The sequence below is a fragment of the Oncorhynchus tshawytscha genome, linkage group LG17, assembly GCF_018296145.1.
Source record: "Oncorhynchus tshawytscha isolate Ot180627B linkage group LG17, Otsh_v2.0, whole genome shotgun sequence".
Classification (NCBI taxonomy): Eukaryota; Metazoa; Chordata; class Actinopteri; order Salmoniformes; family Salmonidae; genus Oncorhynchus; species Oncorhynchus tshawytscha.
This window is the reverse complement of record NC_056445.1, coordinates 22,670,526-22,696,652: the sequence shown is the minus strand read 5'-3', so window position 1 is coordinate 22,696,652 and position 26,127 is coordinate 22,670,526. Positions and strand designations below refer to the sequence as shown.

The following is a 26,127-nucleotide window of genomic DNA, read 5'->3' as shown; positions in this document are numbered from 1 at the left end:
TTTATTATGATTATTTTGTTGGAGTAGAATTGCGTACATTACTCATACCTGCTGTCCTGCGCCTGACTCATCTACACCAGCTACACACAGATGCATTACAATTTTTGAGTGTACAGTTTAGACTGATGTTAGAGTTGTGTAAATTCGAATCTGGTATCAGGATAAATATAACAATGAGTCACCGATTTTATACTATGTATTTTTTATTAGCTAAGTAATAAATGGCAAATGCAACTTTCGTATATACGGGCTCACTGTAATACCACGCAGGGCAGAACAGGGAACTGACAAGATGTATGTGAACAGTATTCTTTATACTGTGATAGACAGTTCCAACCAGTCTGTTGGCCTATCACAGTAGAGACTGGGCGTGGTTTAAACTTGCTCAGCCTATTGCAGGCGCTCAGGCGGGTCCCCGCCTCTTGGCGCTTCTGTTGCTGTGAAGAACATCCATGCGCTCATGCTCCATACCGTTATCTCGCACCTAGCTCCTGTTATCTAACAAAAGACCGCTTGTTCTGCAACCCCATGCTCTGAATGTGCCTCCTCCCAACTCATTGCACAGTTCCGGTCTTTTTTCCATCATGAGAAAGGCCCATGGCCCTGAAGCTTTTAACAATGTTTCAAGTCAGCTATGTTGCATAACACATACATACATCCACACAAGCCAACAGCAGATAATATTCAATCATATATATGGTAATGGCTATAATGTAAAACACATGTAAAACACAGGATCCAACACTGAGACATGATGAGCTAGCCAGCTAGATGTTTAGCTTATGTCACAGAGAGGCACACACACAGTGGACAAGGTAAGTGACTGAGACTGTGTGAGTCAAATGCAGTGATTTATTTTTGTGCAATCATTTATTTTAGACAAAGAATATTTTACATTTACATCCCGCCCTGCATCAGCCAGCGGCGGCTTCCCGCATGCGCGATTCATTTGCAGTCTGGATGCGGAGGGGTGAACATCTCCTGCTCTGACTGCAGCTGGGAGGGACTGCTGCGCGAGGACTGGGCCGCCTGTGAGTGCTTTGGGACGGGGTGGGGCCCACGGAAGCACCCGCAGAGTAAGAGCGATACATGTTTTCACGTCAATCTCCAAAAGTCTCCAATAACACCAGAAAAAGTCGCTAGATTTGTCGCTAGTCGATTATTTGAAAATGTGTCGCTAGAGAGGTCTGAACACTCGCTAAATATAGCTACAAAGTTGCTAAGTTGGTAACACTGACACGGAACCCAAACCGGCTGTGCGCCATCTTGCGCTATCGTGCATAAATGTATTTTGTCCCCCTACACCAAACGCGATCACGACACACGGGTTAAAATATCAAAACAAACTCTGAACCAATGACATTAATTTGGGGACAGGTCGAAAAGCATTAAACATGTATGGCAATTTAGCTAGTTACCTTGCACTTGCTAGCTTATTTGTCCTATGTTAGTGTTTACATACTGGAGAGGGAATGCAAAACAACGACGCTGGACAGAGTGGAATCAGATGTATCAAAAAGGCAATTTATTGAGTCAAAGATATCTTGTCCTGCCGTTTATCGTGCACGGACCTAAGCAATATGACTCTGTGAGGAGTCAGAAAAATTAGGCTGCCCAGCCAGAGTTTACAGCAGAATGTATACACAGAATAATGTAGGTGGAGTCTCGTCGTGTTGGTCTTCTGACTGGTCCTGAAGAGTTGGAGACGGGCCTGCTCTTAGCCAGAGCAGGAGCCCCATTGGTGCACAGCAAAGTCCTTTGCTCTTGGCACCCGACCAGTAGGGGGGTGAGAGTTTGAGTGTACAGTGCTCATGAAATGTATGTGTGTCAAGGAAGCGTGGATATTGGTAATGTCTGCTTTAGGCTCAGGTGTTTCCTGTCTTTGCAGGAGTGCATGCAAGGTTCAATGTCAGTGAGATAGCTTGGCACTCTAAGCTCGTTAGTGTTGCAGGCTGTTCTTTGTAGTTACAGGGGAGTATATTTGCGTGATGGCAGCTGTGTGTCCTTCGGATAATCGTGTTATTGCACGTAGGCTCTAAACTTGACTGAGGACACTGGGCCCAGAGTTATCTGAGGGCATCCGGTTTAACCAGAGCTTTTGTCTGCTAGTAATGCTTGATATTATTATTTATATAACACCTATTTAGCTAGCTTGCTGTTGCTAGCTAATTTGTCCTGGGATATTAACATTGAGTTGTTATTTTACCTGAAATGCACAAGCTCCTCTACTCCGCCAATTAATCCACACAAAACAGCCATCCGAATTGTTTCTAGTCATCTCTCCTTCCAGGCTTTTTCATCTTTAACTTATATGGTGATTGGCATCTAAAAGTTCATAGTATTACCACACTACCGGCAAAACAGTTCGTCTTTCAATCACCCACGTGGGTATAACCAATGAGAAGATGGCATGTGGGTACCTGCTTCTATAAACCAATGAGGAGAAGGGAAGGCAGGACTTTCAGCGCGATCTGCGTCAGAATTAGAAAGGACTTCTATGTTGGCGCGCGCGAGCAGTGTGGGTGCAATAATTGAATAACATGGATTTCTAAATGTATTAAGCGACGCTCGCGCACGCGACGTGTCCGGTCTGGTCAGCATGTGAGTCAGCGGCTGACAGCACATCATCTGCTGCTGAAAAACAGAGCTGCAGCGTGTGAGTTGCGGAGTGATCTTCAAGAAAACTGCAGAAAAAGGATCCGGTAAACGACTAGGCACACATCTTCCTCCCACTCCGCAGCTGCCAAACTGAGCTGAGATACCGCTGCTAAACCATGAGCGCAGTTGCTCTTGGACAAATCAATTAAATAATTATACATTTACTCTGACACGTTGCGACCCACTTTGGGTGGCGATCCATACTTTAAGAAAGGCTGCTTTAGTCACCTAATGAGACCTGCCAAGAGGAAGGATGTTAAGTGCCATATGCCTTTCAATGCATGACTTTGATCACCTTAAATTGCATTAGTTGTGAGAAATGTGCTATATAAATAAGCTATATATGTTGTAAACGTGCTGTAGCATATTTAATAAGCTGTCATTTTCACATGAGGCCAAGTGCAGTTATTCCATAAACTTTTAATTGATGCCTTGGGATTTTATCACTAATCATGAAACTACAGTACAGGCTGGATGTCTAAACAAAGTCAAGTCTGAATGTCAATAGAGTTTTAGAAACATTCTCATCAATGACAACATTCTAGAACTGAGTTATCCTTGTATCCTTATCCTTGTTTCCTTGTAGAATTTTGACAACTGCATAGAACACATTGTATTGCTAAGATGCTTTAACTTAATAGCTACACTCACCAATACAAGACAAACTTGATCCAACATGCTGGCCCTGACCAAACAGGTAAATTGACCTTCACTATAGCTGCACTTCTCCACGTTGCCAGAATTATGGTGGTCTTCTCCCCTTTAATGCTCATCCTTGAAAGAGGCAATAGGGTCTGAAATAGACACCAAATTCGACACTGTACAAACAATTATCTAGGCTAAATAAAACAATGATATTTGGATCTATTGCTCTGCTAACTATCTAGCTAAAGTGAAGTCAGTGGCTAGCTAAAACAGAGGGCGTAAGAAGTTAATGGATTGGACAGGTCTCTGGTTGCGCAGGTGAACGGTAGCTGACGACAGTGTTGGCATGAATTTGTAGTCTTGCTGGGGTCTTCTCTGTTGCTACTTTGCATTTAGAATTATTTTGAGTAAATTGAGGCGAATACATTGATAAAAACGTACCTTGTCCGATAGAATTACACGGTTATGAAGACGTCACGCCAGGGTAAGCCTACACCAAACACAGACCTTATATGAAGTAGTTCTAAAATCCCAGATGCAAAAAATGAATGGTGAAAAAACGATTGGAACCATTACCGGGTTTTACTGCTAGGTTTTAAGGGTCTTGAGGTTTTACATTTAAATATATTCTGCCACTGAGAAGATTTAGTGGCAGAATAAATTCAATCATACCTTTGTTTCATCACAAGACTGGAAAGCAACATCTGTGTGGTGAAGTCCACAAAATATATTGCATTTAACACACAGTTACATGACCCTGAGCATGGTCAAGCAAGTTAATGTTTCCAATATTTTTGGACGACTAAACAACTAAAAGTTTTAGAACCACAGAGATACCCCAAGTCCAAAAGAAAACAGGCGCTGCGCTGCGTACACTATTCCAGCACTATTTCAACATCTAATCACCTCTGCATAGTCTAATACAGTGACAACTAAAAGATACCTAAAACTATTTAGTCCAATAAACTAAATATGATTTGGCTGTCCGTGTGTGTGTGTGTACACAAGTAGAAAAAACATGTTGACTCACCCTACTCTGGGACTCCATCCTCCTCTTTCATGTTGCCTAAACGGTCTATGACTCTGTCATCATACAGTACACAGTTTTAGTTTGTTGTTCTAGGCTACCTGGCTAAAATGCCAGGCCAGCTCGTTAAAATTAGCCTACTACATCTAGCAACATGTGGATCTTCCATCCTTTCAGTCCAGGGGCACAATGTATGAATTTATAGTTGGATCAGAATTGCCGTTATCATTGGCCAGTACGGAGAATTAAGTAAAACTACAAGTCCAAATCCCTAATTCCATTTATGGTTTATTAAATTAGGAAATTTACTATTTTAGCTAGCTAGCAAACCACCGGAAGACAACACAATGAGATGCAACAATTAAAGTTTTCTGTAAATTACTTTTGGCTTTTGGGGTGATGTGATTGGTCTGAAGCCAAATCCAAACTGGTTTCTCTTTACACTTTATTTTGGTGCACCAGGACCATTCACTGTTGAGCTCACTCAGTTTAGCTCAATGCGGATTGGCAATTTGAATCTATTTTTTTTTAATCAAGTGAGGTCAAATGCTTGCTGGCTTCCCTTGTATTCAATGTTACGGGCTGCAACAATGTCATATGTTACTGACCAGACAGCTTCAGATTGATGTTCTTCACAGAGGGGCGATGTTTCTCACGAGGTTGCTTTCTCCACTCTATTTTCTGGTCAATGTTTTGGGGATGCCTGGCTTCCTTTGGCACCCATGAATAAATTCACCTAAGAAACTACATCAAGTAAAGTTACAATAAGAGCTTATCTTCAGCAAAGTACACATAAAAATAAAGTGACTTGGAAATGCCTTCCAGTGAATGTTAAAATTTCATTGGTCAAAGTAGTAAAAAACACTAAACGTAATATGATACAGTACAAAGCAGATTTATGAACCAAACAAGTATAAAGTGGTAAAATAAGAGTTACTACTCATATGGTGGCAGTTATACATGTTATACAGATATTGTTTAGGAATGGATCTGATCAGAATAGCCTACTTGTCACGATCGTCGTAATAACATTTGGACCAAAGCGCAGCGTGATATGGGTTCCACATGTTTATTGAATGAAACTCCCAAAAACAATAAAGAACGAACAAAACGTGAAGTAAATTAAGTGCTCACAGGCAACTACACATAAACAAGATCCCACAAAACACAGTGGGGAAATGGCTGCCTAAATATGATCCCCAATCAGAGACAAAGAAAAACAGCTGCTTCTGATTGGGTACCATACCAGGCCAACATAGAAATAAACAACCTATAGATTACCCACCCTAGTCATACCCCGACCTAACCAAAATAGAGAATAAAAAGGCTCTCTATGGTCAGGGCGTGACAGTACCCCCCCTCAAAGGTGTGGACTCCGGCCGCAAAAACTGACTCTATAGGGGAGGGTCCGGGTGGGCATCTAGTGTCCGGGGCGGCTCTGGTGCGGGACGAAGAACCCGCTCATCCCGCGGATCCAGCCATGGACCCGGGCTGGCCAGCGTGCCTGGACTGGGCATCGGCGCAGAGGAAGGCTCTCGCCTTGGAGCTGGGCTGGTCACTGTGCCCGGACTGGATACCGGCGCTGAGGAAGGCTCCGGCCATGGAGCTGGACTGGACACCGTTCCCGGACTGGGCCCCGGCGCAGAGGAAGTCTCCTGCCCTGGAGCTGGACTGGACAATGTGCCTGGACTGGGCACCGGCGCAAAGGAAGGCTCCTGCCCTGGAGCTGGACTGGACACCGTACCTGGACTGGGCACCGGCGCAGAGGAAGGCTCCTGCCATGGAGCTGGACTGAACACTGTGCCTGGACTGGGCACCGGCACAGAGGAAGGCTCCTGCCATGGAGCTGGACTGGACACCGTGCCTGGACTGGGCACTGGCGCAGAGGAAGGCTCCTGCCATGGAGCTGGACTGAACACTGTGCCTGGACTGGGCACCGGCACAGAGGAAGGCTCCTGCCATGGAGCTGGACTGAACACTGTGCCTGGACTGGCCACCGGCGCAGAGGAAGGCTCCTGCCATGGAGCTGGACTGAGCACTGTGCCTGGACTGGCCACCGCGCAGAGGAAGGCTCCTGCCATGGAGCTGGACTGGACGCCTCTCCTGGAAGCCCTCGCTGGAGGCTCCGGACTGTGGACCGTCGCCGGAAGCTCTGACACTACTTATATTTATAGTATTTGCAGAATATGAACATAAATTACTTTTAATCACGTCAACCATGTTCGATCATGAGGTTGGTTACAAACATAAATTACTTGGTACATTCAACAGCTCACTAAAATATTTAAACTTAATTAAGCTGGGCTTTTTCTTAAGGAATAAGTCTTATTTTTAATTTCAAAACTAGAAAAGTCCTTGTTGCAGCCACTTTCTAGCCTTTGTTGGACTATGGTGATATTTTGGAATGTTCCAGGATCTTACCTGCACACGCTAGACACGCTACAATGCTGTTAGAGTAGTAACCAACACAAACCCTCTAACACATCACTGTACCTTAAATCAGTTAGCAGGATGGCCATCCTATAAGGACCGACGCTGGAGATGAGAAGCAGGTACGGGGAGTTGAACATTTAATGCGGAACAGACCGGTAACAAGACAGGAACAGCGTCAGTGTAACGGATGTGAAACGGCTAGACGAGTTAGGGTGCGCGCTAAATAGCGTTTCAATCGGTGACGTCACTTGCTCTGAGACCTTGAAGTAGTAGTTCCCCTTGCTCTGCAAGGGCCGTGGCTTGGGTGACGCTTCGTGGGTGACAGTTGTTGATGTGTGCAGAGGGCCCCTGGTTTGCGCCCGGGTATGGGCGAGGGGACGGTCTAAAGTTATACTGTTACATCAGCACACGGGTAACGACATACGAACATTAATGCAACAGCAGGAAACATAGATGGGGAACTGACAAATATAGGGGAGGTAATGAACAGGTGATTAAGTCCAATAATACGCTGATGCGCGTGACGGGGAAAGGCAGGTGTGCGTACTGATGGTGGCAGGAGTGTGTAATGCAGGGGAGCCTGGCACCGCAGGCGTGACACATCCTTAACTGTGAGGTCAAAGACTCACTGGTACATTTTTCTATGAGGACATATTAGGGCCACTGCCATTATATTTAAGCACTTTATTCACCCAACAGAGTCATGGACATTACTGTCTGAGATCACAGAACTGTATTTTATATAATGTTCCCAACACAAGAACTGAGTTTGGTAAGAGGGCTTTTAGATTTTCTGCCCCATCATCATTTTAAATCCTAGATTGGAGGACTGCTGACCAATGACTGCATATGTTTTTACATTTTCTCTTTCAAACTCTCATGCATTTTGCATTGTTTTAACTTCCATTCTTTGTTAAGTTTTATGTGGTGTTGTGTCTCACGTGTATACTGTATGCTGCTCTCTTGACCAGGGCTCACTTGAAAAATATATAAATATCAATGTGATTTCTCTGGTTAGATAAAGGATAAATAAATACAAGGATACAAGGAGAATACATGGAGGAGATGCTGGGTTTCATGTATTGTAATGATTGCCTGCAGAGCCCCAGTGTGTCTGATCAGAGAGGAAGGAGGGAGCTGATTCAGTCAGGAACAGAGTAGCAGTCCTGTTGGTTCTGGTCAGTCCCTGGATGGGAGACCAGATGCTGCTGGAAGTGGTGTTGGAGGGCCAGTAGGAGGCACTCCTTCCTCTGGTCTAAAAAAATATCCCAATGCCCCAGGGCAGTGATTGGGGACACTGCCCTGTGTAGGGTGCTGTCTTTCAGATGTGATGTAAAATGGGTGTCCTGACTCTCTGAGTGCATTAAAGATCCCATGGGACTTATTGTAAGAGTAGGGGTGTTAACCCTGGTGTTCTGGCTAAATTCCATATCTGGCCCTCAAACCATCATAGTCACCTAATAATCCCCAGTTTACAATTGGCTCATTCATCCTTCTCCCCTGTAACTTTTCCCCCCAAAAAGTCAACTTACCTGGTAAAATAACAAATAAATAAAAAAACATTATTCAAGCCTCACTGCACTAACACTACTCTCCCTGCAGGGGGTGACACATTAGCAATAATCACTGGGAGGTGGAAAATGAATGATATTCCTCTTTTCCATACATATGTTACCATGCCATTTGACCATAAAACGAATCCACAGACAAAGTTATGATAACATGATGTACTCTAGGAATGTATGTTTTATTCTCTCCATTATTCATTATGATTTTGTCTTGCTAAACAGTAATAGTGATCATATGTGATAGCCCTTAAACCAATAATATCCATTCTATTCATACACTTTTATTCACTTAACTTATTTACATATTAATATGGACCTCTATGATTATTTGGTGACAATTGTTGGCGCAAGATCAGATTGTAATGGACTCTCAGTTCTAATCTGATGGATCCTTAGTGGTCTAAATTTACTGATTAACGGTGGATGGGGAGAAGACCAGAAGATGATTTGCATAGTGATGATGCTCTGCATCGACAGCACATGCTTCAGTGGTCTGGGAGTGTTTTATATCCCTGTGAGTTGAACACTTCATGACTGAGAGCTGTCCTTCATGACAACAGAACCCACAACAACCATGACTTTTATCACCATCTTTATCTGGACACTTGCTTTCTGCTTCAAGGGTAAAGCAAATGAAGTTCCATGTTTGTATAATGAAAAGTCAATGAGTGAACTTAAAGGTTAACTTAAGAATGTTTTATTAATACTTGGTGATATTTGTTCTCTGTTGCAGAATCTAGAGGACAGATCACTGTGACTCAGACACCTACAGTGAAAACTGTTCTCCCCGGACAGCCAGTCTCTATGAACTGTAAAACCAGCAGTGATGTGTATCCTGATTGTTGGAGTTCAGGTAAACCGTGTTTAGCCTGGTATCAACAGAAACCTGGAGAAACTCCTAAACTACTGGTCTACTATGGAAGCACCCTCTTCTCTGGGACTCCATCTAGATTCAGTGGCAGTGGATCTGGGAGTGACTTCACTCTGACCATCAGTGGAGTCCAGGCTGAAGATGCAGGAGATTACTACTGTCAGAGTTTACACATCCCCAATAGTAAATATGTGTTCACACAGTGATACAGAGTCGTACAAAAACCTCCCTCAGTCAGACTGCACAGTGACTATCCTTCTACAGCTGGGACCTACTGCAGGTGATGAGGGGAAGAAACAGTGACATGGAACACTGATCAGTAGATGCGGTCAACTGTGGCATGACAATATGGTTAGAAAGCAATCATTCTATCAAGGCACAAGGCGAGACCCAGATGTAGACACAAGAGGCAGATGGTTGGAGTCTTACAATGTTTATTAATCCAAAAAGGGGTAGGCAAGAGAATGGTTGTGTACAGGCAAAAGGTCAAAACCAGTTCAGAGTCCAATAGGTACTGAAGGGCAGACCGATTCAAGGTCAGGGCAGGCAGGACGATCAGGCAGATGGGAAAGTAGTCCAGAGTCAGGCAGTGGTCAAAACCAGGAAGACTGGCAAAAGAGAATCGAAAAGGAGTACAGAGAAAAACACGCTGGTTGACTTGACTAAACATACAAGACGACCTGGCATAGAGAGACAGGAAACACAGGGATAAATACACTGGGGGAAATAAGCGACACCTGGAGGGGGTGGAGACAATCACAGGGACAGGTGAAACAGATCAGGGCGTGACACATTCAGATCACATGACCCTCATCATCATCATGGTTATGACTTATAGTATTTGTTATCATGACCTATAAAAGTTATTTGATGTTTTGAAACACAATACCTGTCCATTTGCAAAGCAAGATCTCCAGAAGTAAAACAAAGGTTGTTATGGCCTCAACATTAGTTCAAAGTTACATTCACTTCAGGCCCCAAAACAAGTCCTCATATGAACCTCAACCAAATGTCTGATTTAAATGGATGTGATCTTCTAACATTATATTAACTATTTTAATGAGCGGGTTAGTGACTGTTAGATCTGTGAATGAGACATGATGCTGGGCTCAACCATCACTACACCACTGGTGGGAGGAGCTATATGTAACAGATGTGAAATAGCTAGCTAGTTAGCGGTGGTGCGCGCTAAATAGCGTTTCAATCGGTGACGTCACTTGCTCTGAGACCTTGAAGTAGTGGTTCCCCTTGCTCTGCAAGGGCTGTGGCTTTTGTGGAGCGATGGGTAAGGATGCTTTGTGGGTGACTGTTGTTGATGTGTGCAGAGGGTCCCTGGTTCGCGCCCGGGTATGGGCAAGGGAATGGTCTAAAGTGATACTGTTACATATATACAGTATCTACATAAAGTATAATAACAATTGTATCTGTCATTAATTGCATGGTGGCACATCATTTATGTCTTCCTCGCTGAATCCACCATAAAGGTTACAACCTGTCCACTCACTCATCTGTCCCAGTCCAGGGTATTTCAGATAGTGGTCAACTGCTAGACTGGTAGCTGTGGGAGTGAAACTGAGATTTACATAGACAGGGCTGGGTGGTTCTGCTTGTCCCAGAATAGAGCAGCACTGTCACCAGGGGGTTGGAGTGAGAGAAGACTCTATCTTGAAGATGTAATACTTGTAATATTATTTTGACAACTTTTTAGATACATACAGGAGTGGTCAAATTGGTGAGTCCAAGATATTGATCAAAAGTCTAATTTTTGAAAAAGACAAGAAAAATATTTGTTCCAAAGGGAAACCTTTATTTTCATCCATTAATCAAAACATCTGTAACGGTTTTCTAGTGGTGATGAAGGAGAGTCGGACCAAACTGCAGCGTGTCGATTGCGATCCATATTTATTAAACAAAACACGACTAAACACTACAAAATAATAAACGTAATGAAAACCGAAAACAGCCTATCTAGTGCAAACTAACAGAGAGTACATGTAAGACACTAAGGACAATCACCCACGACAAACTCAAAGAATATGGCTGCCTAAATATGGTTCCCAATCAGAGACAACGATAAGCACCTGCCTCTGATTGAGAACCACTCCAGACAGCCATAGACTTTGCTAGATAACCCACTAAGCTACAATCCCAATACCACCACCAAAACCCCAAGACAAACACACCACAATTACAAAAACCCCATGCCACACCCTGGCCTGACCAAATACATAAAGATAAACACAAAATACTTTGACCAGGGCGTGACAACATCAAAGCAAACATTCCTGTAGTATCTAATAGTAATAAAACAGAACACATCACATCTCACACTGATACTGTCACATCCTGATCTGTTTCACCTGTCTTTGTGATTGTCTCCACACCCCTGCAGGTGTCGCCCTTCTTCCCCATTATCCCCTGTGTATTTATACCTGTGTCTGTTGGTCTGATGCCAGTTCATCTTGTTTGTTTGAGTCAACCAGTGTTTTGTGTCTCAGCTCATGCTTTTTCTAGTCTCTCTTTTCTTGCCCTCCTGGTTTTGACCCTTGCCTGTCCTGACTCTGAGCCCGCCTGCCTCTGCCTTACCCAGACCCTGAGTCTGCCTGCTATCCGGTACCGTTGCCGACCTCTGGTTTTCTGACCCCTGCCTGCATTGACCTGTCTACTGCCTGCCCCTGTTGGAACATTGAACTATTGTTTATTCAATGTGGTCTGCATCTGGGTCTTCTCTTCATACCTGATAGATACAACCTCAGTCTACAGAGAGGAATGACACATGAACTCAAGAAAAGCCCACTGTTAGTCTACATATCAGTGATCAATAAGACAGAGAACATCTGAACTCAGAACAGAGTCAAAGCAGAGGAATCAGCAGGGGTGTCAAAGCAGAGGAACTCTCCACAGGGGTGTGTGACTGAGGGGTCCTACCCAGAACAGTCAGCCCTCCTCAGGGTATTGGTGACTGGAGTCTGGGATTTCTGCTGGGCTTCACAGGTCACACCTCCTGGCTTGGTCCACTCCTGGGCAGTGAGAGTCAGGGTGCTGCTCCAGCTGTACAGGCCGGCCTTCTCCAGGACCCCGGGACTGGTCTCCTGCTTCTGGCTGGTCCCGTCCACATTCCAGCTCATGATCCAGTCTGAGGGGAAGCCCTTGTTGGCCAGACACGTCAGTGTGGCTGTTGTTGTACTGGACAGCTCCTCGCTAGAGGGGGGCAGGACGGTGAGGGTGGGGGCACTGTTACCTGGAACAAACAGAACATATCATCAACTAAGTAACTACGTCAAATACAACTACAGTAAGAGATTATCTTCAGTAAAGTACACATCAAAATAAAGTAAACTGGAAATGCCCTCTAAACAGGAATGTAGATGTTAGATAGTTTAAAAGATGTGGAGAAAACACTGAAGTAATATGATACAAAGCAGATTTATGAACCAAACAAGTATAAAGTAGTTAAGTAACTAGAGCTACTAGTCATACAGTAGCAGTTATACATGTCATACAGATATTGTTTATGAATGGATCTGATCAGAATAGCATACTCATATTCATAGTATTTGCAAAATCTGAGCATAGATGAGTTTTAATCACATATCAACCATGGTAGATCATGAAGTCTGTTGCAAACATTACTGAGACCTGTCTCTGTCCAAACTTAGATATAACAACATTCTCCATCAGGGGGCGCTAACGTTCCGTTTTTGTCAGGGGAGAGAACAGAAAATGAACGTTTGCGACCCCTGACTGAGAATTCGGCTACCTATTGACCAAAAGTTGTATCTTTAGATGAAACGAAGAATTTGGTCATCTCCTCATCGAGCTTTTTTCACATTCACCTCAAACACTTTAATTGAAGGGAAAGTGCAAGTGGCCTTGGTATTCTTGTGTCGTCATGTCTGCGACTGGAGCTCTTGGTTCGATGATATTTACGTCGCTTCCGTCTATAGCTGTCTTGATCTAACCACAGCTAGAACAATGAGACAGATATTTCACCGGGTGTATAAATGTGAAGCATCCGCTTGGCGTTTCCACTACCAAATATGGGAGTTAGAAGAAGCCCAGTGACCGCAAGGGGGAGAAGATGGAACGAGATGGATTTTGGCCCAAATTCTGCACATTTTCTCATCGATAAAAACATTTGATCTCAATACAACTTTCAGTTCCCAAAACTATAATCTGTTACGAACAGAGTGGACCAAGATTTGTAGACTTTACTCCATTTCTAAAACGTGCGTTGTTTAGAAGGAGTGACAATACCGAAATTAGTTATTACATACGCATTTCACAGAGAAGGCGTTCCCTAACGGAAATATGCAACGTTGCTAGAACGCGCCAATAGGATCTCGCTAGTTCGTGATTGGCTCTGCCTCATCTCCTTGCTTGTTCTGCCCACTATGACTACTTTGTTCCCATTGGAAACGACAGGGTGTGGTCTGTCTCAGTTATTTAAAAAATCTTTGATCTTAGCTACAACACGGGAGACCTTTATTTTGAAGACTCGCGATTTGTGGTCACAACAAACATTACTGACACCTACCCATGAGCCCACTCTTTTTCCATTTACTATAACAAGCATCCTCAACCACTGAGCACCGACCAACACTGGATGTCCATGGACGTTGAAAACGTTTCAAGCCTCCAAGCTAGCTACCTAACGTTAACATACCGTCGTAGCAGCATTAGCAGCTTGTTTTGCTGGCGATATGGATTCAAAAGGTTTGTCTCTGGCGTTTATAAGTAATGTTTTCCTAAAATGCTTCACCCAAAATGTATTTCTGTTCAAGATTAGAGGAGGAAAATGCGGGCAGTATGTAAAACAATATTTGGATAAATTCACATAGCTAGTGACTAGCAGCTAGGCGTGCACTAACTGGGTAAAAACCCATAGTGGAGTCAACACCTGTATGAAAGTGTTGCGACATAAAACGTCTGCGATACCTTCAGGGCATTTCCATCGAAATGGACCCATGGGCACCAACATGTTAAGGTACATATCAATTTGAGTGTCAAAGGAAAGTTAAGAGTCTATATTTTGAGGAAATTAAGTCATGATAGAAGATGTTAGATACATTTTTCAATCTTCAAAATGAGTCATAAGTAAAGGCTTTGATTTCTGGATAAACTGATGGGGTCTTAGAAAAGGTGTCTTGGTAAATATCTAGCCTACCAGGAAAGTATTAGAAATACATCAAAACACAATAATGTTGACGTAAAGACCCCTGTCAGCTAATATCAACACTTTTATATTTAGTTTTGAATAAATTATTTACCTTCTGTAAGTTTAAGAAATATTGCCTTGTAATTCTGTTACCAAAAACCCACATATTTTCTCATTTCTCTCCCTCGTGAGGAGAATAATGAAAGTTCACTGAAGTAACAAGTAATGGTAGACTTACCAATAAGTTATAGTGATTTTACTGATATAATATGATTTTTACTGATATAAAATGTTTAATGAATTATTTAAGTGATTAAAACTTGTAATTCTATCACCAAATTAGTAATGCAATTACCCCAAAATCAGCAGCAGAATTACTGCAACTGAATTGGCTACAATGGGAAATCATAATAGTCACAAAGCACAGTTGGTCACCTGCTACTGACCTCCCACTGGCGTACAGTTATGTTCAGATATGTTGTTTTTTTTGTCTTAGAACAGTCAAGACTCTGGACAACACCTCTCCTTTTCTCACTCTCCAGTTAATGTGACCTCTCCCAGCTCTTACTGACACCTACCCATGAGCCCCCTCTTTTTCTATTTACTGTAACAAGCATCCTCAACCACTGAGCACTGACAAACACTGGATGTCCATGGACATTGAAAAGTAGTTGATATTTGGTCAGTCCACCCTGGCCTTGATGTTAACGTCCACAGACGTACTGGATTGAAACAAATGGATAGCACAGTACGGTGTGTAGAGCACAGTACAATACAGTAATGTGAGTAAAGCAGTACAATACAGTACTGTGAGTAAAGCAGTACAGTGTGTAGAGCACAGTACAATACAGTACTGTGAGTAAAGCAGTACAGTGTGTAGAGCACAGTACAATACAGTACTGTGAGTAAAGCAGTACAGTGTGTAGAGCACAGTACAATACAGTACGGTTAGTAAAGCAGTACAGTGTGTAGAGCACAGTACAATACAGTACTGTGAGTAAAGCAGTACAGTGTGTAGAGCACAGTACAATACAGTACTGTGAGTAAAGCAGTACAGTGTGTAGAGCACAGTACAATACTGAGTACAGTACTGTGAGTAAAGCAGTACAGTGTGTAGAGCACAGTACAATACAGTACTGTGAGTAAAGCAGTACAGTGTGTAGAGCACAGTACAATACAGTACTGTGAGTAAAGCACAGTACAATACTGAGTACAGTACTGTGAGTAAAGCAGTACAGTGTGTAGAGCACAGTACAATACTGAGTACAGTACTGTGAGTAAAGCAGTACAGTGTGTAGAGCACAGTACAATACAGTACTGTGAGTAAAGCAGTACAGTGTGTAGAGCACAGTACAATACAGTACTGTGAGTAAAGCAGTACAGTGTGTAGAGCACAGTACAATACAGTACGGTGAGTAAAGCAGTACAGTGTGTAGAGCACAGTACAATACAGTACTGTGAGTAAAGCAGTACAGTGTGTAGAGCACAGTACAATACAGTACTGTGAGTAAAGCAGTACAGTGTGTAGAGCACAGTACAGTACTGTGAGTAAAGCAGTACAGTGTGTAGAGCACAGTACAATACTGAGTACAGTACTGTGAGTAAAGCAGTACAGTGTGTAGAGCACAGTACAATACAGTACTGTGAGTAAAGCAGTACAGTGTGTAGAGCACAGTACAATACAGTACTGTGAGTAAAGCAGTACAATACTGAGTACAGTACAATACAGTACTGTGAGTAAAGCAGTACAGTAAGTAGAGCACAATACAATACTGAGTACAGTACTGTGAGTAAAGCAGTACAGTGTGTAGAGCACAGTACAATACAGTACTGTGAGTAAAGCAGTACAGTGTGTAGAGCACAGTACAATACAGTACTGTGAGTAAAGCAGTACAGTGTGTAGAGCACAGTACAATACTGAGTACAGTACTGTGAGTAAAGCAGTTCAGTGTGTAGAGCACAGTACAATACAGTACTGTGAGTAAAGCAGTACAGTGTGTAGAGCACAGTACAATACAGTACTGTGAGTAAAGCAGTACAGTGTGTAGAGCACAGTACAATACTGAGTACAGTACTGTGAGTAAAGCAGTACAATACTGAGTACAGTACAATACAGTACTGTGAGTAAAGCAGTACAGTAAGTAGAGCACAATACAATACTGAGTACAGTACTGTGAGTAAAGCAGTACAGTGTGTAGAGCACAGTACAATACTGAGTACAGTACTGTGAGTAAAGCAGTACAGTGTGTAGAGCACAGTACAATACAGTACTGTGAGTAAAGCAGTACAGTGTGTAGAGCACAGTACAATACAGTACTGTGAGTAAAGCAGTACAGTGTGTAGAGCACAGTACAATACTGAGTACAGTACTGTGAGTAAAGCAGTGCAATACTACTGTGAGTAAAGCAGTACAGTGAGTAGAGTACAATACTGAGTACAATATTGTACAGTAAAGAAAAGTAGAGTACAGTATATTGTACTGTACTGAAATATACTATACTATACTGCACTGTATTGAACTCTATTCTACTATGCTGTGCTGTATTGCACTGCGCTCTTCAGTGCTGCGCTGTGATGTCTAAACTTGTAAAAGGAGAATGACATTAATATCCATAATTACACATTTCTGTGTAGTACAGTAATTCTGTTACTGCGGAATCACCCTTCATTTTCAGTCATTTTAAATTAATTGTCTGTATGCCCATTTCTTCTTGAACAATATAACTTATACATGCCTCATGAGCTTAGTTCAATTTAGCTACAGATTGTTACACCAGATAATGTAATTTAACCAAAGATTTTTGATATCTATTACTGGGAGTTACAGGATAGGTACTGTTATGGTATTGCACAGAGAATTTCTGACCAACCTTAGCTTGGCTATACGGTCTTCGTCCTGGATTCGTGGAAACAGGAGTCTCATAAAATGCCTGTCTAGTTGCAGGGGTCTGTATTAATTTGATGGTTGTAAGTTATGTTAACAAATTCCTCACTTTCGTTATCATGACAGGTCTCAATCTCCCTCTATCCTCCTTGTGTCTCCTGGTTCCACCAATACGCTTGATGTCAGCATCCATGTGGCACGTGGCTGAGCAGCGTAATGTGATGCAGTATGGGAAGCTGGAGGAATTTGTGACTTTGGTGACAGAGATGGTTCCAGAGCTGTTAAGCTCCAGGCAGAGGACCCAACTCATTCTAGGACTGAGAGCAAGGGTGAGAGAGGTGGAAATGTTGAGGGTTGTGAGGATGTAAAAGTGACCAATGTGGGGTGAGATTCAGAACTTAGTCCCTCATAAGCCCCTGGATCTTGAAGGCCAGGGATTTGGACAGAAGATTGTTCTCGTCACATTTTCATGATCAACTTCTGTTGTCATTGACTTCTTAGTTTGTGTCCCCTTTGTCTTAAATGGTCAGCCCCCCCCCTTATGAACATTTCTCCCCACCCCTCCAATGGTCCCTTAACTTACCTGCTGCTCCTCCTGTGGATATTTCACACCCACCCCCTCAAATTACTTTTACTCTGCCCCCATCCCAATTATACTGACCAAAAATATATGTGCAACATGCAACGATTTCATATATTTCAGTCAATTGAAATAAATTAATTATGCCGTAGTCTATAGATTTCACATGACTGGGCAGGGGCGTAGCCATGGGTGCCAATCAGAATTCATTTTCCCCCACAAAAGGGCTTTATTACAGACATAAATACTCCTCAGTTTCATCAGCTGACCGGGTGATTGGTCTCAGATGATCTCACGGGTGAAGAAGCCAGATGTGGAGGTTCTGGACTGGCGTGGTTACACGTGATCTGTTGTTCTGAGGCCAGTTTAATGTACTGCCAAATTCTCTAAATCAATGTTGGAGGTGGCTTATGGTAGAGAAATGAACATTCAACTCTCTGGCAACAGCTTTGTTGGCAATTTCTGTAGTCTGCAGCCAATTGCGCGCTCCCTCAAAACATGAGACATCTGTGGCATTTTGTTGTGTGACAAAACTGCACATTTTAGAGTGGGCTTTTATTGTCCCCAGCACAAGATTAAACAATGTGTAATGATCATGCTGTTTAATCAGCTTCTTGATATGCCACACCTGTCATGTGGATGGATTATCTTGGCAAAGGATAAATGCTCTAACGGGATGTAAACAAATTTGTGCACAAAATTTGAGAGAAATAAGCTTTTTGTGCATATGGAACATTTCTGGGTTCTTTTATCTCAGCTCATGGAACATGGGACCAACACTTTACATGTTGTGTTTATATTTTTGATCAGTATACATTCATCACTGTTACAGTTGTTAATATGTATATTATTACCTTTTAATTATAATTGTTATCGTTTTTATTTCACTTGGTCCCCACACCCGCTCAATGGTAATTTAGTCTGCCTGCTGCTCCCCTATGGTCATTCCCCCTTTCCCCTCTACAGTCTTTACTCTGCCTCCACCCCAATGGACACTTATTAATTCATCTCTGCTACAGTTGTTATTGTGTATATAGTTCTATTGGTTTTCCATGACCATTTTTGTTATTTTATTTCACTTCCTGCATGTTGGAGCACGGAGCCTATGATTTTCACTGAACCCTGCAATCACACCTGCTACCCTGTACATTAAACACTCTGAGTCTGAATCTATAATGTTTCCATTCCTGCATATTAAAGTGTGCCTGCTATTTCAGCTGGTTCTTGAGTTGTGCTGTGGTAAAGAGGACATGGTGGACCATCAAACCATCCAACGCCACTTGGATAGAATCCAGTCATGCACAGTAAAGCACAAAGTGGTAAGTTGTGTGCAATACACCACAGAGTATGTGGATTGTTAAATCTCGATACAACATTTTTTTTTTGTTGTAATTTTAGTTCTTAACTTGCTTTTTTAGGGTGTAATTTCATGTTCAGAGCAAAAACAAGAAAGTGGAGGCATCAAAGTCTAACTTTGTGGAGCTGGTCCAAACCCTGCTGGAAGACCCAGCGAAGAGGGAGCACTTTCTTCAGGTGAGATAATATCAAACATCTAACTTTTCACAATTGGGTAGTTCTGTGTCATAATCAAGCAAAAGTGTTGGATAAGCCTGAAGAGCAAGCAGGCAGGCATGTACCCGAAAAGGAATATAATACTCCCAAGCATGTGATGTGTGTGTTGTGTGTCAAGTTGGGTACTGTGACAAATATCAAGAATATTCATGCAAAGGGATGAAACAAGTATTTTATTAAACTAATGCATATTGACTGTAACAAGTTATAGGCAAGACCATTCACCTCACTGTGTAATGGCTCTCTACATTTTCATTAAAGGAGGTGTTACCAGTGCAGTACGGTACTAAGTATGACACAGCACTGCAGATTCTGGTGTGGGAGTTCTTCTCCAGACTGGAGGAGTTGCTGCTGGTACCCAGCTTTACACAGGTACTGATATGACTGCATCTTCATCCTATCAATTCAAATGTGAAAAATGTTGCGTTTACAGTTATGAATGAATGAACCCCCTTTAATAAATGAATCAATGGATTGAACATTCACACATTTCCAGTGGGTAGGAGCTAGGGGTTGATTTGGTATTGGACTGCACTCTCCTTTTCCATTTTAACTTTTAAGTTTGTCTCTCTCACCCTCAGACAGCATCTTGTCTCAGCCTTGCCTTCTCTGACCTGGAGGAGTGTGTTCAGTCTGTCTCTGACCCTGAGCACCTGAAGACACTGCTACAGCATCAAAGACATCTTGGACACCTAAACAGAGGTAGGTAGCATTCAGGTTATCTATTTCTGCTGGGGTAAATTCTTTGAAGTTCTTTAGATTTGATTGCATTTTCCACCAATGAAATGTGCCTTGTTTTGTTAAAGATGTCTGTATTCACCTCCAAGGTATTAGTAAATAAAATTGGTTTGGATTCTCCCTCTTTTCCAGATCATTTGTTCTACGACTCTGACACCATCCTGTCCGCTCTGACCCTCACTTCCTTGGTAAAATCGAAACAAACTTCAGTGGAGGCTTGAGGTCGTGACACTAGTTCTGGACAGCAGAAACCAGGATCATCACTACACGCCCATGGCCGTCGACGGGAAGGACATTCGGAGCAGAGTACATTACATACCTCTGTGCACTGTTCATGGCGATTGCCAAACTGTGTTATTGATAACTGGTTGTTATTACTAGTTGGAACAATATTAAGTTAAGCGACAGTGCTTTTTCCATTAGACTAGTCAGGCTGCTGTTTCCATTGTGGCTGTAGCTACTCCACCAACAGAGCTTTATTTGAGCCGGATCCTGCCGAAATAGGAACCAGTTTTCCCGGATCTGGTACCTCTTGTGGCATGAAACATAATTTTCACTGTTTGCAATGTAGAAATTCTAATAAGAGCAGTCAGAGTTAAATACGTTGACTATTCCCCAAAAGTGAAGTCTGTTTTTATTTTGGGGGGGATATTGGTACCCTAAAGCCAAGGATTTAATGGTTGAATTAAGTAAGACATTAATTCTAATGACATGGATTCTATTTTAGCTCTAATTATAGGTAACCAGTGGGCAACTAAGATTCCAAATTGTAGATTTTAACAAGTTACACAATTCAGTATTTCATCATATATTCCCTTCAGACCTGTGTTCAAATACTATTTGAAATCTCTGAAATGTGTTTAGCGTTTGCTTTAGCTTGCCTAGAGTGCCAGATGGGTGGGGTTTGCAGTTTTGTGACTACTCTATTGGTTCCATTGTGAAATTATTTCAAATAGTAGACTATTTGAAGTTGAAACCAGGTCTACTTCTATAGCTGGTGAGGTAGTGGTTACTGCTGTTACCACAATTCCTAGAAGCCGACATGTTTCAAAATGTTACCACCACATTGTTGGGAAGTTGATGTGATGTAACAATGAGTTGACCTCCTAGAAAAACCCATCTGCTTGAGCTGCTCTTTGTTGAGTTCTTCTATGGGGGTGTATTTATGATGGATGAGTTGACCGTGGTCTGGCCACTGCATGCTGAAAATGCCTATTATAATTGTGTCAGTCACCAGCTGAAATAGAGAACCACCTGTGAAGATGCTATGTAATCAGTCACCACAATAGTTTGAGTACATTTACAATAATAATTTGCTAGCTAGCCAGGGTTTTGACAGTTGTTTGACAATATACTGTAACAGTTGATCGTGGTCCAGGGCCAGCTTGCCCTATATGCAGACCATGCACTACGCATTGCTGACTTTAAAAAATAAGGAAAACACTGTTGAGGGTTTGAATAGTAGAATTTCTGCATATTTCTTCCATGCCTTCTTCACCCTCTACGGGACAGAAGGCCACAATCCAACATGATGACCAATATTCAGTTTATCTTAAATTGCTTGTTCAGCTGAGGCACTATACTGTACATACTGTACATGTAGCAGACATGAGACAGGCTCATGGTCTCGTGATGAGGTAGCCCTGCCTCACCCTTGGCCTTAGAGAGAGTATCCTCTTGGTCTTACTGTCAAGGTGTTTTTCTCCTGTGGGAGACCCGGGTTCAGATCCCGCCCGTGACAGTAGCCGTACTCATTTTACCTTGCTGTAAAATCAACATGCCCTTCCTGGTGTTCTCCTGCCCCCACCAAGGAGGGATGTCTGTCAAACCCATTTTGCCTTGGGAATGTCTTCATAGAGACTCCAAATTCGTTAATGGGATAATTTTACAAAAATGTAACACAATCTTAATGATTTTTGTTTAGTTTTTTACCTTGAAAGAAGTTGTCTGTCTTACAATTTTAGTACAAACACGACGGAGAGGCCTGTGAAGTAAATGTGTAAACATTTAAGATATCTCACACACTGCAATCCAACTTCTATTGCGCCAATATCACTTGAGATAAGATCTGGATTTGACTTAAAACATTTAGGAACGTATTGCGTGCGTTATTTACTTAACAGGGCTTTTCATAGAGCTTGTACTAAAACTCTACTCGACCACAACTACATTTCAAAATTGACCACTCTTTCATTTGAGGGGGCACGTAGCCTAGTGGTTAGAGCATTGGGCCAGTAACCGAAAGATTGCTAGATCAAATTCCCAAGCTGACAAGTTATAAATCTGTCGTTCTGCCCCATATCAAGGCAGTTAACCCACTGTTCCTAGGTCGTCATTGTAAATAAGAATTTATTGTTATTTAGTTAAACAAAGGTCATAAAATTATAATGAGATTTTTGACAAGGATTACCTTTTTTTGGAGGTCATTGCCTTGTCAAATACTATATACATATCGACAGCAATCTGGGGGGAAAAGTTTCAAATAGCAGGACTGATTATATACTGAACAAAAATATAAAGGCAACATGCAATAATTTTATGATTGTATTTTGATTGTACTGAGTTACAGGAAATCAGTCAATTGAAATAAATTCATTGAGTCCTAAATCTATGGATTTCATATGACTAGGAATACAGATATGCATCTGTTTGTCATAGTTTACCTTTAAAATAAATGGGCCTCACAATTGGCCTCAGGAAATTCATTAGGCCCATATCTATGGATTTCACATGACTACGAATACAAATATGCATCTGTTGGTCACAGATATTAAAATTGCAATTGATAAAATGCAATTGTGTTCATTGTCCATAGCATATGCCTGCCCATACCATAGCCCCACCGCGGGACCTCTGTTCACAACGTTGACATCAGCAAACCGCCCGCCCACACGATGCCATACACGTGGTCTGTGGTTGTGAGACCGGTTGGACGTACTGCCAAATTCTCCAAAATGACAGTGGAGGCGGCTAATGGTAGTGAAAGGAACATTCAATTTTCTGCCCACAGCTCTGGTGGACATTCCTGCAGTCAGCATGTCAATTGCACGCTCCCTCAACTTGAGACATCTGAGGCATTGTGTTGTGTGACAAAACTGTGGCCTATTCTTGTCCCCGGCACAAGGTGCACCTGTGTAATGATCATGCTATTTAATCAGCTTCTTATATGTCACCCCTGCCAGGTGGTTGGATTATCTTGGCAAAGGATAGTTGCTCACTAACAGGGATGCAAACACATTTGTGCACAACATTTGAAAGAGATAAGCGTTTTGTGCGTACGGAAAATGTCTGGGGTCTTTTATTTCAGCTCATGAAAGATGGTACCAACACTTTACATGTTGCATTTATATTTTTGTTCAGTGTACTTCCATGTGCTTTTTACAGGCAGAACCGGATAGTGACATGCCCTCCCAGGTCTTCTCCTGCACCCTGTGCCCATTCTCCCACAGGAGAGAGGTGAACCTTCAGCAGCACATCAGGAAGGAACATCTAACAGAGGAGGACAGCAGGAACCTGGACTCTGGAGGAGCTGAGAACTCACTGCCATCCAGTCAAATAATACAGAGACCCTTAATCAAGACAACCAAGAAGTACATCTGCTTTAAATGTGGAAAGGGTTTCAGAAGCCCCTCGGACCTGAAACGACATAAGGGTGTTCACACAGACATGCAGCCGTTCCATTGCAACCAGTGTGATAAAAGATTCAAAGCGAAGGGTAGTCTAAAACAGCACCAACGGGTTCACTCAGGAGAAAGGCCTTATGATTGCTCACATTGCGGCAGGGGGTTAGGATATCGGATATCTTAAAATCTCATATACGCATTCATACTGGGGGTGTACAATATGTGGGAAGAGATTTATTCAACGGCAAGTACTAACAAGACACATCAGGATGCACAGTGGAGAGAAACCATACTTGTGTAGCATTTGTGGAAAGACCTTCGCATGCTCAGGGGAACTGATGGTAATTAATGCAAATTAATTACTTAAAAATCATACAATGTGATTTTCTGGATTTTTGTTTTAGAGTCCGTCTCTCACAGTTGAAGTGTACCTATGATAAAAATTACAGACCTCTACATGCTTTGTAAGTAGGAAACACTGCCGATTTTGCAGGTTATCAAATACTTGTTCTCCCCACTGTATCTGTTGTGTTGTTTCCTATAGACCCTAAATATATTTAGATTATTTCAAAGTAATTGAACAATTGCTCAATTCTATTTAGCCCTTTTCCATTGTTGCTCACTCCACTCGTTAACTTCACTATATACAGTGCCTTCGGAAAGTATTCAGACCCCTTGACTTTTTCCACATTTTGTTAAAGTTACAGCCTTATTCTAAACTGGATTAAATTGTTATTTTTCCTTATCTGTTTACGCTTTGTCATTATGGGGTATTGTGTGTAGATTGCTGAGTTTAAAAAAAAAAGTGTATCCATTTTAGAATAAGGCTGTAATGTAACAAAATGTGGAAAAAGTAGAGTGGTCTGAATACTTTCTGAATGCACTGTAGGTGATTTGGTGATAAACACAGATTCAATAAAATTACCATTATTGTACTAACAAAGCTGGCTAGTGGTGTGTGTAGGGTCCAGTGATTTGTGGACATCTATCAGCTTTGCCTTTCTCCCAGTGGCATTTAATTCCTCCATGGAATTTACGGTGAGTTCCAAAAGTATTGGGACAGTGACACATTTTGTGTTGTTTTAGGTACGTACTCCAGCACTTTCGATTTGAAATGATACAATGACTATGAGGTTAAAGGGCAGACTGTCAGCTTTAACTTGAGGGTAATTACAGTTGAAGTTTACATGAACAGAGGACATTTCTCCAAAAAGCACAATCTTTGTCCCCATCATGTGCAGTTGCAAACCGTCTGTCTTTTTTTTATGGCCGTTTTGGAGCAGTGGCTTCTTCCTTGCTGAGTGGCCTTTCAGGTTATGTTGATTATAAGACTCGTTTTACTGTGGAAATAGATACTTTTGTACCTGTATCCTCCAGCATCTTCACACGGTCCTTTGCTGTTGTTCTGGGATTGATTTGCACTTTTCACACCAAAGGACATTCATCTCTAGGAGACAGAACACGTCTCTTTCCTGAGTGGTATGACTGCAGCGTGGTCCCATGGTGTTTATAATTGCGTACTATTGTTTGTACAGATGAATGTGGTACTTTCGGGCGTTTGGAAATTGCTCCCAATGACGAACCAGACTTGTGGAGGTCTCAACAACAAAAAATTCTGAAGTCTTGGCTGATTTCTTTTGATTTTCACATGAGGTCAACAAAGAGGCACTGAGTTTGAAGGTAGGCTTTGAAATGCATCCAAAGGTACACCTCCAATTGACTCTCATTATGTCAATTAGCCTATCAGAAGCTTCTAAAGCCATGACACAATTTTCTGGAATTTTACAAGCTTTTTAAATGCACAGTCAACTTAGTGTATGTAAACTTCTGACCCACTGGAATTGTGATACAGTGAGTTATAATTGAAATAATCTGTCTGTAAACAATTGTTGGAAAAATGACTTGTGTCATGCGCAATGTAGATATCCTAACCGACTTGCCAAAACTATAGTTTGTTAACAAGAAATTTGTGGAGTGGTTGAAAAACGAGTTTTAATGACTCCAACCTAAGTGTATGTAAACTTCCGACTTCAACTGTACATCCATATCGGGTGAACCTTTTGGACATTACAGCACGTTTTGTACATAGTACCCCCATTTAGGCGACCAAAAGTATTGGGACAAATTCACTTACACTGAGTGTATAAAACATGAAGGACCCGTTCCTAATATTGAGTTGCTCTGAACTCTGGAGGAGCTGAGAACTCACTGCCATCCAATGAAACAGTAAAGAACTCAGCCAAGACGACGAAGAAGTACATCTGCAAACAGTGTTCCACCGAAGGGCACATGATAGAACGTAAACATGTTCACACAGAGGAAAAGCTGTTTCATTGTGACCAGTGTGAGAAGAAATTCAAAAATCAAAGG

General features: G+C 42.1%; 1 long non-coding RNA gene and 2 gene segments (V, D, J or C); 2 read left to right on the top strand and 1 right to left on the bottom strand.

Moving 5' to 3' along the window:
• Nucleotides 1–8,846: 8,846 nt before the first annotated feature.
• Nucleotides 8,847–9,424, top strand: LOC112234231. The segment is given in 2 exon segments: nt 8,847–8,954; nt 9,065–9,424. Coding segments are annotated over 2 exon segments (417 nt in total).
• Nucleotides 9,425–11,367: 1,943 nt separating this feature from the next.
• LOC112234255 lies at nt 11,368–12,748 on the bottom strand. The segment is given in 2 exon segments: nt 11,368–12,443; nt 12,745–12,748. Coding segments are annotated over 2 exon segments (321 nt in total).
• A 914-nt stretch (nt 12,749–13,662) lies between these two features.
• LOC121839787 lies at nt 13,663–24,471 on the top strand. 2 transcript variants are annotated; one of them, XR_006079238.1, is made up of 8 exons: nt 13,663–13,918; nt 17,371–17,573; nt 19,042–19,143; nt 19,243–19,357; nt 19,658–19,768; nt 19,978–20,098; nt 20,267–20,440; nt 23,519–24,471. It is a non-coding gene; the product is annotated as an uncharacterized LOC121839787 (long non-coding RNA). The 2 variants fall into 2 exon arrangements; XR_006079237.1 differs by lacking the exon at nt 23,519–24,471 and having other exon boundaries at nt 13,664–13,918; nt 20,267–22,920.
• Nucleotides 24,472–26,127: the final 1,656 nt, after the last annotated feature.